An 18,028-nucleotide genomic window follows, 5' to 3' on the forward strand; every position below is an offset into this window, starting at 1 on the left:
TCTCTCTGTCTCTCTCTGTCTCTCTCTGTCTCTCTCTGTCTCTCTCTCTCTCTCTGTCTCTCTCTCTGTCTGTCTCTCTCTCATGTTACCTCAGCGAGGCTGTGCTCTCAACACACATGATCTCCTCAGAGATTACAGCACTCAGCGTTGGAGAGCCGTCCCTCTCATTTCACCTCTTCAGACTACTGTAATTCACCTGCTCTTCCTGCTGAGGGCTCTCCCACCACCCACAGTATAAGTGTGAAAGCCTGCAGGGATAAAAACTATCAGGAGGAGCCTCAGAGGACCAGAGAGCTGGAGGCACTCTCCATGTGCATATATAAACCTCTAAAGGCTCTAAGTGTAGCGTTTTAACATAAAGCATTAACAACTACACCGGCATATTATAGCAGTCTGCTCTCACCAAATGGCTGATGAATGACACAACAAGTTGTAAGTATTTTTTGCGCGCAATAAGAACGCCTTTCTTGCACTGACTGCAGCCACTATGATACACTCTCAACTAGTCATGTAGTACAAAATGCTTTTTTCTTTTAAATTTATGCAACAGAATCTCTGATAACATGCACAGGTACTAAGTAATAACTCCACTACATCTCTTTAGCTATTAGCTGCTAGAAAAGTTCTAATATATCACATGTACCAGGAGTGGGGTTCGAACCCACGAGGGCTTATGCCCATTGGATCTTAAGCCCTCTCGGCCATCCTGGTGTCACATGAAATAAAGTATTATTACTATGAAAAAAACAACAATGAACAAGTGAAACACAGGCGTTACAGTTTGAGCTTAACGTGTTTTCTAATAGAACTAGTTTACAAAGTTGTCTTTTTATCCAAATAAAGCCTATGAAAGCCAAAAAATGTTAACGTCAAAAACTAGTGTTTCATTACAAATAATGCTATATTATCCTCCCAAGAAGAACGACGACGTCAGTCGTGTGCCCCAAAGAGATGTGTTTACTATAGGTGACAGAGACCAATAACCCTCCATGTCCTTACCAAGAAATAGTACGTTTCTGCAAACCAAGGCTACGTGGAAGGTGGACATTTGCATTCACATGCAAGTGTCATGTGTATCAAGCAATCAGTATCATATATTACCAGGAGTGGGGTTTGAACCCATGAGGGCCCATTGGATCTTAAGTCCAACGCCTTAACCTCTCAGCCATCCTGGTGACATTTACTCCATTAACATCATCATCATTATCGTCAACATTATTAATATTAAAACTATCAATGAGAGGACACGCTAAAAGATCATTGAAACAAATTTTTTTGCAAGAAGATGTCTTTACAGCATGTTGGTTTAATTTACATTCCTCCATGAACAAAAAACAACTATGAGTTCTTGAAACTGCAAATCAATATTGACAAGTAAATGTTGACTTCAAGCTTTTTACATTACAGCCTTTAACATCATGTTAACACATTAAAATATATTTGTCCTCTTTAGGTCGGCCAAATATTTAAACTGCAAGGTATTTTGGGAGATGTAGTCTTTTTCAGAAGTACTTGCACTAGCAATGTCAGAGGTGGGAGAGAGGAAGCTCTACCAGTGTCTCATTTGTTCGTTAAAGGCATATAGGCCTTTTAACAAAATATGAACTCAAGATAAATAATGCAGCATGTTATGAAATCTGTGTCTCTTTAAATGGAGAGTTATTGCTGTTTTCAAAAGTGAAATCATCAGGCTGTGGTGGATATCGAGAGGCAGATGAAGACCTTGTGCTGAAGTGCTGTACACTAATGCTGACAGAGTGATCAAATCTAAAAGCCTCGTCAGAGTTGTGGGCTTGGGTCGGACCGCAGCATGAATCATAATAACAGTCTCTTATCTCAGCGTTGGAGAACATCATCCATTAACAGAGAGGCTTTAGATGGAGGCAGCGTTAGTTTGGCTTTAGCTTAGAGTTCGGAGCTCGAGGGGGAGAAGATGTGAATATTTATTGAGCCGACGTTCATGAATCTGTGTGAATGTATGTGTGGCCTACAATCACACCACCACAGCCTGCATTTGTACTGTGTGTTAATTTACTGTTGACTGTTTCTCCAAACAATTAATGAAATAGTTATTGCTGCAGTGCCTCATTAGACAAGACTAGATTTATTAAATTGTATTTTAATCTAAAAATAATTAAGAGACTGTGTGAACATTATGGGATAGGTAGGAGGGCTTAATATCATTACTTAGTTTAATAGGACCCTCGACCAGGTTACAATTGCAACACTCTCAAGATAACTGTATTGAATTGGTGTAATTTTGCATTTTCAGATGTTTGCAAATCTAAACACCTGTACATCTATTTATTGGATGCAAAGAAAAGGCAATTAAAAGGATAAGTATTGCGATGCATATAATATATGACGATTTTATTGCCAGTCATCCACAAAGAATTAAAGTGTGAAACGTTAAAGGTTTCTTCTGACAACACTGATTCGTCTCCATCAGGATCCAGCCAGTCAGGATGCCGTTCATCTCCACGACACGACACGACACGATTACTACATTCATTCATCCACATTATTACACTCTTCATTCATCTAATATGGCGCCATTACAGCTGAAAGACCTGTTTCCACCTGGGGACCATTAAAAACCTGCTTCTCAATGATTACACTCCACTCTGCCACTCGTGAGCTCATATTCACAGACTCAACAGGAACAAAGACGACGCTGTGACAACCTTTTGTTTTGGATATGAAGGCATTTGCTTCTTTGTGTTTTACACCTGGATGAATACTGAAACGCATGATGGTCAAGCTGAAAGCAAGTGCGGATGATTTTCATCTCTCAGCATCAGTTCTTCACTCAGTCTAATAGATGGAGGATGATAATAACCTCCAGCTGCGTCTGGTATTGTGCCGTCCTCAGAGTGGTTTTTAGTGTTCACCTCTGCTCTCTGCTGTGAGAAGAGGTTCTTTCCGTCTGCTTTTCTGTCCTCTGCCCCTCATGCTATGTTTTGGTACTTCTGTTTTACCATCTGTACTGCTCTGAACCTCTAAAAAGATGAGACGTTGATGCTGTTGAATGGATGGGTTTTAGATTTGTACATCTCACACATAACTATTGATACTGTTTATTGCTTTGTAATTTTTATACTCAGTCTCACAGCAGCTGCAATACAATATTGTATTCCTTTATCCACAACACTGTGAGGAGCCAATGATGGAGCCACTGCTTCACTACAGTCAGGGAGCAACCTCTGGGTTTGAAAAGTGAATGCAGAAGTGTCTTAAAGCTGCATTCTCTCTAATGGCCATCAGGGGGCGACTCCTCTGGTTGTATAGAAGTCTATGAGAAAATGACTCTACTTCTCTCTTGATTTATTACCTCAGTAAACATTGTAAACATGAGTTTATGGTCTCAATCTCTAGTTTCAAGTCTTCTTCAACACAGCATGATGTTCATTTAGTAAATTATGGTCCATTTAGATAAGATTAAGATTAAAGTTCTGGTGGCAAAAAAAGAAAATGGCGATGACCAAAATGCTGAACTCGAGGCTTCAAAACAGCAGTCCACAAACCAAAGGGTGACGCACTGGGACTTCATCCACTTCTTATTTACAGAATATGGTTACAGTGCCGCGTGACATTAGCATATATTATTGATTATCATGAACATCTTGTTTCCTCGAATGAAAACACAAAACATCCTGTTTGGGCTTTCCCTGTCAGTTCATTTGAACTTTGAGAAGCAGAGCTTAGAAAAGATTGGACTTTCAAAGCGCAGGCAATAGATAAGTGTGAAGCCCTAACCATGTATGCTTCTTTTTTTTCTTTGTGATTGGTTGACAGAGGCGTGTGACAGCACGTTGGTGTCCAATCTGCCGCCATTGTCCTTCAGAAGTTCCTCACAGCTGTCCAGCAGTCACGCTCCGGGCTTCGCCAAACTTAACAGGAGAGACGGTAAGGAAGACAGATTGGATTATAGACTGGAGAATGTGTAATGAGTGGAAACTAAACGCTGGATTTTACAGGATGATTTGGCTGAATATTAGACTGCATCGTCTACCTTACATGACAAAAAGTGAGTGGTTGAAGTGTAGTTGATTTATAGGTTCAAACAGTTAATAATATTGGCTAGTGTCAGAATTCAGAACAAACCTCACACATTTAATCCTGGTATGAATTAACTCCACTTCCCTGAAACCTTTTTTAAAATAAAATCTCAGTCATATTTTTTTAGCTTAATTTTAAATGTAATGCAATTTATAGGATTTTTGAAAGATTTATGTTTTCTGTTTTTTGTGTGAAACACACAAGAAACTCATGCTACTAAATAGATCAATGCAACTAAGTTTGATGATTTAAACTCGTTTTTTCTGTACGTGATGCTATTAAAGTGGAGAAATTCACTCCTGTGTTACTGAGGTTCTGCTCTTCAGCAGAGGAGCTCAGTGGAGAAAATATGTTTGTATACGTTCAGGACACGAATCACTAAACCTAACAAAAATGTATTGGATTTGCAAAGACTGACAGACAGCTTGCTTGTGACTCGCTTAGAGGGAGGCAGAGGATCAGAATAATTTCTAAAAGACAAGACAAAATAAAAGCAGAAACAAGCTATAGCTGATTCGCCCCGACTTTATTCTCTAGATGCTGTTTGTATTGAAGGTTTATGCTGGAAGGATAAGTGTGAATGTTTGCCAGCCCAACATAAAACCCCAGCAGGGAGTCCTGTGCTGGATGCCGTCGTGAGACAAAGTGAAGATCATGGTTTGTTGTGGAGCGTTCTGCAGGGGGGGCTCGACTGCTTTATCCCCACATCAAAGCCCAGAATCAGCTGGGAGGGTGAGATGGGTTTAATCTGGATCTGAATAATTTTCACCACCTGCGAAACTAAAGGAAGCAGAGCCTGCAGAGCACGGCTCAGGCCTCAGGTCGCTTAGAGGTTGAGACTTTAAGCGAACATTGTTTTTGCTGCTAAGCGTGCTTGTATGCTCACTTTCTTTGCTGAAGTGTACATGCAACAACCAGGCTCTGAAAAGCTTTTAAACAGTGAAAATACTAATAACAATATTTGTATTGCATCTTTCTTAACTATGTTACAAAGAAAACTACAAAGAAAATACAATAAAACAATAACTGGAAAGGCAGTTAATAGAGTGCAGATCTCTGCAGGTGTGACATGTTCATCATATGAAGTTGTGTGTCAATAGGTTGTTGCGCTGCCCAAAATTCCATTAATGCTGCTTTAAAAATTACGTAACTTTTATCACCATAAAACAGCTGAGCATACTTTTCAAACCTGCAGTAGTTTAGATTGTATGTACTGTACATGCATCATACTGCATGTGAAAAATTCATCAGACTCCCTCTCATTCATAATAATCATCATGTCAACATGAGAAAACGCAGGGAGCTACTGCTGAGGGCATCATAACACAGGTTCACCCTTTACTTTACCACTGCACTTTTTAAAACTCGTTGGTAGATAAGGAGAGCTGTTAGAGTCACATATCCTCCCCAACTGCATTAGCGGTGCAAAGCTCACACGGTTCCAGCTGTTTGCTGAGGAAATCGGTGAACAGATGAACGTCTCCGTCTCATCTTTATTTCCCGCTGCTGCCGCTAATTCCCTGCCTCCTCCGGTCGCTCTCTCCGAGGAGCAGCTTTGCTTTCAGTTGATTTACTCACTAAACGAACAGGTTATCAGAGCCTGCGATACCACCTACAAGATAAATGCAGGTATTTTGTCTATGGGCTTTATAATCCTAGATAACAATGGAATGCATTTAAAATGTAATAATCTACTTCACTTTAGAGGTTTCTGTAGAACCAGGGAATTTATCTCATGGTGACTGAGATGCATTCAAAACGTGGCTGATGCACAACACTCTCAATTAAGACTAAAGGCCTTTACACACCGGGGGCATTTTCTTTTTTATGTGTTTGATTTATGCGCACATCACCATGTTTTTTTCAAACTGTTTTTGTCAGGAGCACTTTCACACAGGACGCAAAAAGAGCGACGCCATTCTTTTATGGAGCAAAGGTCTATTTTCTGAGCTTTTCGCACAGCAGATAAAGACATGTACTAATCACGTTGTGCAGAATGGGCTGAATTGTGCCTATATTTATATTCATATCAAGTTATTGTTACTCCAACCTTGACGAAGGCAGCACCAACCAGATCCACTCCTAACATTTTTATCTTTTACAATAAAAGCCTTGGGCAAAAACATTATTGCGGGCGGGTATTTTTCATTTTTGTGTCCATTATTTGTGCAGCTGGTGATAACAGACTAAAAAGGCATCACTGATTAAAACAAATGATGGTATTGTGTTTTTTTATTGTTTAGTAGAATAACATATTTTGTGTTGAAGGCTATCGCGGCCATTGGCTGTGATGCATCAGTCACATTGTTGCTGAAGCCCCCTAAAATGTTATTCAGCCCCCCCCCAAATAATTTGTCATTATTGGCTTTAAAAAAAACCCCAAAAAAAACACTTTTTTTTTTTTGGTGATGTCATTAAATTAAACTATTGTTTCTATGTATAGTGTCTTTTTAAAATAAATATCCGTCTTCACAGGAAATAAGGTCTAGGAAAAGAGCTTGGTTGACTTTAACTTTTTAGCCACTCACGTCACTTCCGAGTGACTCATGACTCTCGTGTGAATATGACTCTACTTCTCACTTAACTTATTCCCTCAGTAAACATTGTAAGCATGAGTTTATGGTCTCAATCTCTAGTATTCTTCAATACAGCATCATGTTCATTTCCTAAATTATGGTCACATTTAGAGTAAAATTGACAATAAAGCAGAGTATGCTTTAGGGTGGGGCTCCTTGGTGATTGACAGGTAGCTGCCATGAGACATATTTGGTGTCTCTACCTCACTTCTCCGCAGTTCAACTAATGTCACTTCCGCTCAAGATGGCGGTGGCCAAAATGCCAAAACCGCAGTCCACAAACCAATGGGTGACGTCCTGATGACTAAGTCCTCCTTCTATGGTCAGGACACCAAAAACACACTAAAGAGTCCATCACCTGGATCTCGCCATTCATGCACGGCATGAGCCCAATCCCCACTCTATTCTTTTAAAAGATGTTAACTCGCTCAATCTTTCTCAACATGAATCAGAGATGTTGTTTTCTTCATCTGGCGCCGGTAATCCATAGCCAGTTGATACAGTCTTTGTTGAGACCTACAGCATGGCATGGTTTAACGGATTATGGCGTGCTTAACATGCAGGCAAAGGCTTCAGCTCAGAAAGTCCACAAATACCCTCTTTGAGGTTCTTTATTGCCACACACACACACACACACACACAGAAAAACGATGCTTATCACACAAAGCTGAACAGTGATAAATGTGTGTGCCGGTCTAAAGCATGCATGGAGATTATATTTTATACAGAGCAGTTTCTTCTGAAAGGTGGCACACTCACTATGTTGCTCATGCACATCATTTTTACATCTGGTGCCGGGATTGAAAATCTCTGGCAGGTGGCTGATTGGAGATAAATGTCTCTTTCACCAAGAAGCTGCTGGATGATTGATTCACTATGTTGGGCTTCCCACCGCTCTGTGTAGATCCTCAGTGAGTCTTATTCTTCATTTTGATTTCCCATTTACACCTTTTATCTTTGATTTCTCGCCCATCCGACTGTCTTCCTTGCTTTAGATTACGATCTTTTAAATGCTCTTCTGCATTGACTTTGTTCTGTTGTAATAATTACTTTCACTTCCTCCGCAGACACGTCTTTCATCTGTAAGACCTAATTCAGCCAGCTCTGTCTTACTGTTTTATTTTATTGTCGGGCAACAGTGACAGTCAGTGATGCTGTTGCAATTATGTTGGAATCAAATGTATCCACAGTAATCATTTTGCATCTAAACTAGATTGGCCTGTTCTGGTTGTGTGAATGGATTGCCAACTAATTGCTTTCCATGTGCATGTTCAGTTCGTACTTAATTGTAAAGTTCCAGTGTTACACTTGAGACTCCAATCGAAATATGTTTGCCTGAAGGGGACATCCGATGTTTTCCAGCCTCCCATTAGGATCTCTGTCCGTCTGACATGTTATCAGGTTGCTGAAATTACCATCCAGGCTTGGTATTCTCACGCAAACTACGAGCTCTCACTCCAAGTATATACCAGTCTGCCTGTTACATGTCTCTCTTCTGTTCCTTTCAGCTACCCGTCTTCCTGTTCACTTTCCTACCCGTCTCTTCCTCTGCCTGTCCGGTCTTTTCCATTGCGCTTGACTCTTCATTTCTCTCATGTCTTTTCTCTTTGCATGTTCCCGTCTGTCCTCCATACCCATCAGGTGGAATATCGGTGCATTATTGATGATTCAGCAGTCCTTTCTTAACTCTATCCATCCATCTTGTTCTTATAGTGAAGCTGGTGTCCGGAGCGGACTCGCGTCACGCTTGGTTTCCCTTCAACGGTAGAGCAGAATGAGAGCTGTGCAGCCTGACCGGCTCTTATCCTCACCTGTGACATACGCTACCTGTACTGCTCCAATAACAAGAGGAAGACAAATTGAGTTGGTTTCGGGTGTCAGAGCCCTTACCGGTGAAGTGGATTACTGAAGTATCAGACGAGAAGAGAGCAGTCAACCCACCTCAAGTTACGTTTTTGTTTTGTGAAACAGAATTGGCCCTTAATCTTTCAAGATAAATTGAAAGTATAGCCTTATATCAGACTGGCAGAGGAACGTACAGCAATGCTGACAGAGGGGTGAAAGTTCCTGGTATATTTACACCGGGACTTAATGAGGGAAGTAAACACGTGTGTGTTTCAATGAGGAAATGCTGAGGACAGCTGCGCAGGTGTGCTGGTGACAGGCTCCGACAAGATCTAGAAAGATCCATAATGGATGCTGGAGCTGGAGGGAAGAGAGGAGACAGAATAGGACAGAGAGGCAGGTGTCATCATGACCACCGCATAGCCATGGTGGCTCCCTGTGAAGGCTGTGATGCTCTGACACACAATTATACACCATGTCAGGCTTAGCTGTCCAAGTGGTCAAAAGTGCTTCCCTTCCTTTGCTCTAAATGTATGTTTTTTTGTATTTGTCTGTGTGGTTAATTCAAATGTACAAATATGCACGACAGGCTCACAGACACAGTCTCCACATTCAAATAAAAACAATTTCATCCCGGAGGAGAAAATACAGCATGGCTCTCAAACCGTTTTGGGGTCAGCAAAGTTTTCTCGTTATGATTTGACAGTTTCCATTTGCTAGTTAAGCAAAGCTTCTCAACATCAATCACACAGATTGCACCACCATTGGGGCAATCGGGATTGGTAACGCCCCTGACATTGGAGTTTGTAGTTCTCATTGACTGGCAGAGCAGTGATGTCACACTTCTGACCGTCATTAACACATTCCTCAGTGGCTGGTTAAAGTGGGTTCTTTGACAGACACAAGGGACAGAAGGAAAACAGGGAGATCTATTTGATTTATAGTGACATCCGTGTCGGAAAGTGTTCAGACCGCCAGCCATCACTTCCCTTCTGTTTCAATTATATCTGTCAGGGTGGACACAGTAAATCTGTGTAACGCCGCTCTGTCTCTGAGCTGTTTCCTTCTGATTCCCTCTTTTTCTTTCCCAGTCTAATCTCCATGAGTAAAGGTCAGAGTGTCTGCTCTTTTCTGTTCTCCTCTTACTGGACACGTCCGTTAGTCAACTGCTTATTAGCTTTGGCCTTTAGCTCTTTAAAGATCAGGTTCCATCAACCGCTAGACCGATTTTTATTTTTCACTGCTGAGCTTTTCTCCTCTGCCTGCCACCACAAATTGTTCAGAGACAAAGTGAGAGAATATGGAGACTGATTTATTTTCCAGTCCTACTTTTCACACTCAACTTTGGTAGCAATTAGTATTACTTCAACACATAAATAAAAGGCAAAGATTTAACGAAGATTTAATGAAAATACCGAAAGAAGACATTTTGCCATGACTGGATTCCTGTACTTAAGATTTAGTGGATCAAATATTTTACCCTGAAACCTCCTGCAAACCTATCCTTCTTGAATTTTAAGTATTTTATTTGCATCTTTGGCATTTTGTCTTTATTGGACATGTTACAGAGGAGAGCCTCAGGAAACAACGCAAACGTTGTGGATTTGAACCAGCGGCGTTGCAGTTTCATGGGTTTTGTTTTGTGGGAATCTCTGAAAGCTGAAAGTCTGTGAAGGTCCATTTATTGGAATGAAGAAAATATCATTATTTGCCCAAGACCTCGAAGGTTTGCATGGACCCCTGTGCGGACATCTGTGCACCCCCTTAAAATGTGTGACCGTGTTCACTGGACGCACTAAAGGCATGTCACCTGCAAGCTTGACACACCTCAGTGTCCTGGGAAATCTGAGCATTGCCAGGGTGCTGGAAGGGAGCCTCTTGTGGATTGACAATGTCAGATTCAGGAGGACGAATGCAAATTCTGTCTTCGTTGCGCTACGATTGAACAACTCTTCACAATGCAGGGTCATGGAACTTTGCCCAGTTTGTCCAAAACCTTGGAGGAGGTTTGTGTCTCTCTGAGTATTTTGTGACAGTTACTGTGAGGATACGGGGTGCCAGGGCTGTTACATAAGAGCCATCCTGCTTGTTGGTTGTTTGCTGCCAAACTCTCAGTTCAGTGCATACAGTACTCCTGAAGTTCCAACATCTCCTCTAGGTCCCTGCTTGTTGACTTTAGCTATTTAGCCGAATGCTGAACCACACAAGTCACACACAGAATGACTAACTTTGTGTGGCAGAAAGACTCTTTAGGCTCACATTGCCTTCAGCTCCTCTTCCAAAGATGAATAGCTCAGCACTGTCCCCTGGAGGCTTAGGATACATTCTGTTGGTTGCTTTGTTTCAAAATGTTAGCTTCCTGCTGCTGCAACAACAAACAGACAACAGCATGGTAACATGAGGACAAGTGACATTTACATTGTTTGTTTGTCTGTTTTAATGCTTTCCAAGAGCTCATTGACTCCCAATGTGTGTGTGTGTGTAGTGTCTTGCTCTTCCTCTGTATTACTACTTCATGATTGTGCTGTGCTCTGTTTAATTGAGTGTGTGTGTGTGTGTGTGTGTGTGTGTGTGTGTGTGGGACGCTGGTCAGCAGCCTCCTCCTTCAGAATCGTCCATCTGGCGTTGGAGCTCTGAGGCATCGCTTTGACCTGACAAAGCACTTTCCAACACGCACACACACACCCTTGTACTTACATCTTTGTGAGGACACTCAATGACATAATAAATTCCCTAGCCACTTACCCTAACCCTACACTAAAACTAATTCTAACCTGAAGCTTAAAACCAAGTCTCAACCCTCACACCGGCCTTTGAAGTTCTGTCCCAAAGTAGGGACCGGCCAAAACGTCCTTACTTTCCAAATATGTCCTCACATTGAAGGTTTAAGTTGGTCCACACAAAGATATGAGTTCACAAACTGACTCTGAAAACACAAGATACATTTCATGAGCTTGGATGAGGCTAATCAATACCACCACAGACTTTATTGAAAATGTTTGCGGATAAGACATATTGCATAATAAGCAATACACAGGAAATGCCGCAAGCCTGTTGAATTTTAAATACTCATCAGTCTTTCTTTCATCAATCCCTCTTTTCAGTTCTTTCAACCTGTTCATCTAAAATACAACTGATCAATATATCACAACACTGCTCTTTGTTGGTGATACTTAATACGGGACAGGATGCAGACCTGCAGGGGTACTGTAAAACTAATCAATGCTTGGCACCACAACCTCCAATTGTTGATATTCTATATAGCAAAGGATGCAGAGCTGCAAACAAACTATACAACTAATCAATAGATCACGCCACAGCCTCTTAGCAATGCTATATTTGATATGAGGATGCTAATGGTCTTGCAGTCTGTGCAACAGATCAATGCATGGCAGCTCAACCGCATATTGATCATGTTTTGTTTCGGAAATGCAATACTCAACAATGTGCAGTAAACTTGTTTGTCGTGAACTAATTCCAGTAAAATATCTCAGCAATGAGGTCAAAGGAGATACCAGCAAATGGATCTTATGTCAGGACATTGAGAGGAGCAAATGTGGCTCTATGGATGGCTCCGACACTTTGGTCCAGACTAATATATATCTCACCAACTACTGCACGGATTGCCATGAAATATGGCCCAGGATAAACTGCAGTGGCTTCCTATAGTGCCACAATGAGGCATTTTATTTTGTCCTGTACTTAAGTTTTGGAACAATTACCTGTTGTTACGTTCCCCGTTTGGCATCTAAGGGATGCGGGGAGTAATGGTGTAAATTTCCCGGGGAAAGAGAGAATGAGCAATGATGACATTTTAACAAAAGGAGTATTTATTGCATAAATAGCTAGCTGCTTGCACGGCAGCAAAAGAAAACTACTTTCTGATAGAAAGAAAGCGACACGATACAGACAACAGCCCACACGGCTGGAACAAAGGTGCCAATGGTCCACAGCAACACACATGCAGCTCCACCACTACGCGTTGCCCAAGGGGTTGTCCTTCTGGAGCTCCTCTCCTCTTATCCACCGCTAATCGCGATTGAACGCAGCCGCGTCCAATCAGCCGCTGCAGCTGGCATCCGGGACAGAGGGTGGCACCCGAGAGGACACTGAGGGTAAACAGAGGGAAAGCACAAACACAACACGGCACGTAACACCTGTGTAGTAGCAAAAGAATTTTTAAAAAAACATCTAATTGTGATTATTTTGACTTCTATTGCAATGAAATATGATTTGCAGTATTAGAGGGAATTGTAATCATTATTATATTATTGTGGAAAAACAGTGATTATGGTGTGATTTTTGTGGGGATCTGTTGCAAACAAAGATGTTTTCTTGAGTCTGTAGAATATGATTTGGAGGCCATGACCTCTGCAGCATGGCAATATTTAGTTTAAAATGGTATTTTGACACATGTTTTGCCTTGAAAACATATTGTGCCTTCTGCGATGTGAAAATTGCAGCAGGCCATTTTGCGATAACAAAAACATTTGATTTGATGCATAATGGTGCATTTGTGTGCTGTGTGGAAAAGAAGTAAGAAAGCGTGTCGACCAGAAAGCCCGCTAAACAACGTTGCATTGTGTCATTAGAGAAAGAAATCTCATTCTTAAGACAAATGTCAAACCAGCATGAAAAGCTGTGGAGGCGGCAGGTTTGTAAATTGGAAAATTTAACACAATTTGAGGCTTTCATTCTGATGAATGTCTTCTTTTGATGTATGAAGACAAATTGACTCATAAAAGGATAAAAGGAAATGTTCTGTCTAATACACAATAATTCTGAGTGCAATAAATTATTTTATATTCAATTTTCTACATTAAATAAATCTTGCAGTGTCTTGGAATGAAACCAATAACCTGTCCCAACACAACAAGCTATAAATACTGTTCAACTATGGCACAATAATGTGCTATTATTCAGGCTGTGTAACAATATCAGACTTAAAGGTCAACGCACGTATACTTGTGCCTCGTAGAATGAAATATAATGTATTAATCTCTCTCCCTGCAGGAGCTGGAGGCTGGTCTCCTCTCACCTCAGACAGGTATCAGTGGCTGGAGGTCGACCTCGGCGAGCGGACCAAGATCACCGCTGTCGCGACTCAGGGCCGCTACGGCAGCTCTGATTGGCTGACGTCGTACCTGCTGATGTTCAGCGACACGGGACACAACTGGAAGCAGTGCAGACAGGAGGACAGTATAGGGGTGAGTCCGTAGGTGGTGTTTCTTCACTAAGATGTTTCTCTAAAATGTATTTTATGTAAGCAATTTAAAATAAACATATACAGGAGACACGACTTTACAAATACCCTATTCAAGTGTTAGGTAGTCACAGTATTGTCTGGCAAACAGAAGGTAGCTAAGGCTTAGTTAAATGTATCTCAAACTAACGTAGAAAATGTGTCAAAAATACAGTATGTGTGAAGAGATGTGTAAATGAATTCACAGTGAACACTAAACATGTGTTGCACACTCTTAACTCTTGCTTGCCATTAATTGAATAGCCCTCTCATTAAATGCATCGTCTTGTAAGTCACACTGGCAGGAAGTATTTTTGGTGAACATGTCTTTTAAAACAATACTCGTGTGTTCGGAGCGAGTTTTCTGAAATGTTTAAAAACGCAAAAGAAATATTGTAATGCTAATTTTTTGTGAATTTAGGAGAAATCTGCAGATTCAAGTCGACATCAGACATCTATAGTAAAATAAACACCTAATTGTGTATTTTGGACATTTTATTTACACTAGCCTCAAAGAAGACAAAAAGATTTTTAAAAAATAAGCAAAATAGCCCAATATCTCAAAATGATGAGTATGGTGGTTTAAAAGAGTACCACCTTAAGTACTGTCACAAACAGTTCTGTGAGTATCAGGTAAGAGTTCATTACAATTCATTTGCCTGCACTTCCACACTCATAGTTACAGAGGATATGGTGTTTAGCAGTGCCGGTCTGCAGGGATCAGTCCATCCTGAGGAGATAATCACAGTCATCAGGAGCCTTTGACTCTTCATTAATAATGGATGAACCAATGAAAGAGCTCTGCTGACTGCAGACCTGTTGCCAAAACAGTTACGCTGCCGTTGATGGACACAGAGCGAGACAGAGAGGCAGCCGAGCGTCTCTTTCCTGGCTGAGACGACGCGTTGCGTCCTGGAGCGCGGCCAGATGCTGAAACCAATGAGGACAAATTCCACTGCGTCAAAGCTGTGGTGCTCTTACACACATGTTCAATCTCTCTCTCTGTTTGTTTGCTTTTTTCTTCCAAGAATAACAATAAAGTCATGAGAACGGATGGGACAGCTTGAAGTGGTGAATCAGCTGTGTTACATATTTCTATGTGCACTTTAAAGTTTCTGTATTGAAGCGGCACAAATTGATAAAACTACTTCAATTGCGACAAAAAAGTTTTTAGGCTCTTCTGAGGTAGTTTCTGCCTTTGTCGAAAAAAGAGTTGATGCGCTAGATGGATTATGGAAACGCTTTTGACGAATACATTTTGACGTAATGTCAGAAAGGCAGCTGGTCTCTGTAGAGCTGATTAATGAAGAAATCCGTCAGGTGGACAGCGGCGGCAGCGAGGCATCACCTCCCACCTCCTGGTACACACACACAACTCTTCTTCTGTGTTGTTCCGTGTTGGCCTTGTATTTGTCCCGCTGTGGTGATGGTGCACGGTTCAGTACGCAGCCACAGGAATACTAAGTGGTTCTGATCTTGTTGGTGTTGCAAACACGGTGATGAATCCTGTCCACACAGAGAGCCAGTTGAGTTACTTACTCTCCTTCTGAGCCTCATACCAACTCAAATATAGAACATTTCCCATTTCTATTTGCGTGGACATTTATCCCGGGTAAACCCACATCTGTTACAGCGGTGCAGAGAGGAGCTTTTGATTAGAAGGAGAGCCGAGGCAATTTCCCCCCCATGGAAGGAATCCAGCTAATCTCAGCACTGAGGATGGTCTCTGAGAGAGCAGAGGACGACTTCTCACGGCTTAAAGACACGTTGATCTGACACTCTGCATAAACTGAGCACAATCCCAGTCGCATTTCAAAGTGTTTCCCAACTTCTGTGCATTAGTCAGTCGAGCTCACAGTCAGTCAAAGGAGAGAGTTGATCTGCTTTTAGCTTAGAAACCAGCAGAGTGGAAGTTCTCTTTTTATTACTTTGAGGGGTTTTTTGTGTAAAAAAAAAAGAAAGTTTGTGAGTGAAAACAAGAACTTCTCATCTGCTTAACACGTTTTCCATTCCATTGAGTAACTCATAAGCAACATCCAAACCCACCTGTTGTGTAAAGTCATTAAATGGCTGGTAATTAACAGTGTGAACATAGGAACCAGCAGTGTACGCCTCCTGAACATTCTGTGTGAATAGACTTCCTTCCCATGAGTCTAATCGACGACATACACAGAAGTATAATCACACACCAAACAAATATGTTGCTTGTGCATCCAGCAGTGAATTTAATTGGCTCCTTTTAGCTGAAAGAACAACAAACATTTTTGATATTGGGCATCAAAACATCAAACGATACATTATAAGACATCTCTCTTCATCATATGAAGACTTCCCTCTCATGATTTCAGAGGAATTAATAAGTTAATTATGTGTCTCAGCTTTTATTCAGCAGTGGGGGAGCCAGTTAACCTGCATGTCAACTTCAAGGGAGGGATGTAATTAGGATGGATAGGCAGTTGAGAGCGATAGAAAGCATTCAGCCGATCAGTTCACGCTTTATATTCCAGACTTTGAAGAAAATGTTCATTGGGAATCCAGAAGAATATCATATGAAAATAAACTACTTTACTTACAAATGATGGCAAGACAAAGTATTTCCACTGTAAGTGCTTTAACAACGTATCCTCGTGGTTCACATGATGGTGTTTTCATACGCATGTCCAGCAACGTGAGCGATCAGTGCCTTTTGATCACATCAACCCTTTGAGCAGTCATTTCTGCATCGACTGGAGAATTAGTGTCACCAGCAGTTAATGTTGATGAACCCAGCTCCTAATCGTCCCTTTAATCTAATGGCTGTCTTCTGCTCGGTTTAAATTTGTGTTATATTTGGATAAAAACCTGACTTCTGTGCGAAATGTAATTCTACAAAGTAAACAAATAAAGAGATAAATAAATAAACTTATTTTTGTGTGTTTTTTACTTTTTGGTATTTATTATGTTTGTAATTTCAGTCTTTTCCAGGTAACAGTAATGCGGACAGCGTGGTTCAGTACAAACTGCAGCAGCCGGCCATCGCTCGCTTCCTCCGCCTCATTCCTCTGGACTGGAACCCCAGCGGGAGGATCGGACTCCGGCTGGAGACCTACGGGTGTCCTTACAGTAAGTCCTTTCTTTATCACCGGCCTGACTGGACTCACACTCTTTATTTTGTCAAGAATAAAAGCCGTTTTTCATCTGTGCAATGCAAAAGTGCGATGTGGGAATCCGGAAAACAGCTAACATTAGCTGTTGTGGCTAGCAAATGAGTAATTCTAGTTTGCAAAGGGTCTCTATTCTGCTGAGCTGTTTTAAACTTTCCACCAACAAATTCTTAAAATACTTAGTTATTTATACATGTCCATGTATACTCAAAGATAGTTACAGTCATTTGCTTTTAGTTGTGTTAAAACTCTCTCAGCCACAAAGGCATCACCGCAGCTTTGCCCAAATCCCCAACTAGAACAAACCATTAACTATTAATATCACACTTTTGTGTTTTTGGTTTAAGGACCCGGCATTAGTTTAAGGTTTTTGTTTGAATGCCTCACTACAAAGTTACATAATGAGAATGACCATTTCCTGAACGCTGAATCTCTTTTTGTCTTCCAGCCTCTGACGTTGTGAGTTTGGACGGCGGCAGCAGCAGTCTGGTGTACAGGTTGAGTCCCGGGCTGCGGGGGACGTCCAGAGAGGTCGTCTCTCTGAAGTTTAAAACCCTGAGGAATTCTGGGACACTGCTGCACGCAGAGGGAGAGGGAGGACTCGGGCTGAGTCTGGAGTTAGAGAGAGGAAATCTGCTGCTGCTGCTCAGACAAGGTACAGCACAATATTCATACTGATATCTGATACATTGGAGGACTGAAAAAGTTGTATACATACTAGCTTTATCTGCAGAAGGATAGCATGACCCAATCTACCTTTATTAGAAGAAATGGTAGGCTTAAAACGCTTATATTATTGACATATCCACTCAATGGATATGTCAATAAAAATGAACAAACTATTTGATGGGCAAGAAAACATTTTATTTGCTTGACATGTAATTAGTGAGTCACTTTGTAGATTGTATTGGTTCAGAATATCTGTATATGTAGATTGTTGACAATATAAAGCCCTCTGAGATAACTTTAGATTGGTTGTGGTTGGTTGAGGTGGGCGACACGCACGCTGCCGCCTGATTGGTTTAAATCTTGGCCCACGCTCCGCTGCTGCATCTCAGTCTAGTTGCAGACATGATGGATGGTACCCGCTCTCTGTAGCATGTGTTAGGACCGGACTCTGCAAGACGTGATGCATGGCTTACAGCCTGTACATAGGTAGGTGT

At 41.3% G+C, this 18,028-nt stretch overlaps 1 protein-coding gene and 1 non-coding gene across 3 annotated transcripts in view; one reads left to right on the top strand and one right to left on the bottom strand.

The window, feature by feature from the left end:
* Positions 1 to 18,028, top strand: part of LOC116396198 (contactin-associated protein-like 4) — an 82,218-nt gene that overhangs the window by 19,507 nt on the left and 44,683 nt on the right. For both annotated transcript variants that reach the window (XM_031870643.1, XM_031870644.1), the window contains exons 2-5: positions 3,796 to 3,906; positions 13,494 to 13,687; positions 16,677 to 16,824; positions 17,314 to 17,520. In XM_031870643.1, the coding sequence (XP_031726503.1) occupies positions 3,796 to 3,906; positions 13,494 to 13,687; positions 16,677 to 16,824; positions 17,314 to 17,520 (660 nt within the window). The remainder of the gene's footprint in view (positions 1 to 3,795; positions 3,907 to 13,493; positions 13,688 to 16,676; positions 16,825 to 17,313; positions 17,521 to 18,028) is intronic.
* Positions 1,099 to 1,175, bottom strand: trnal-uaa (transfer RNA leucine (anticodon UAA)). Its single transcript has one exon. It is a non-coding gene; the product is annotated as a tRNA-Leu (tRNA).

This window comes from Anarrhichthys ocellatus, unplaced genomic scaffold (genome assembly GCF_004355925.1).
Source record: "Anarrhichthys ocellatus isolate YVR2014 unplaced genomic scaffold, GSC_Weel_1.0 scaffold54, whole genome shotgun sequence".
Classification (NCBI taxonomy): Eukaryota; Metazoa; Chordata; class Actinopteri; order Perciformes; family Anarhichadidae; genus Anarrhichthys; species Anarrhichthys ocellatus.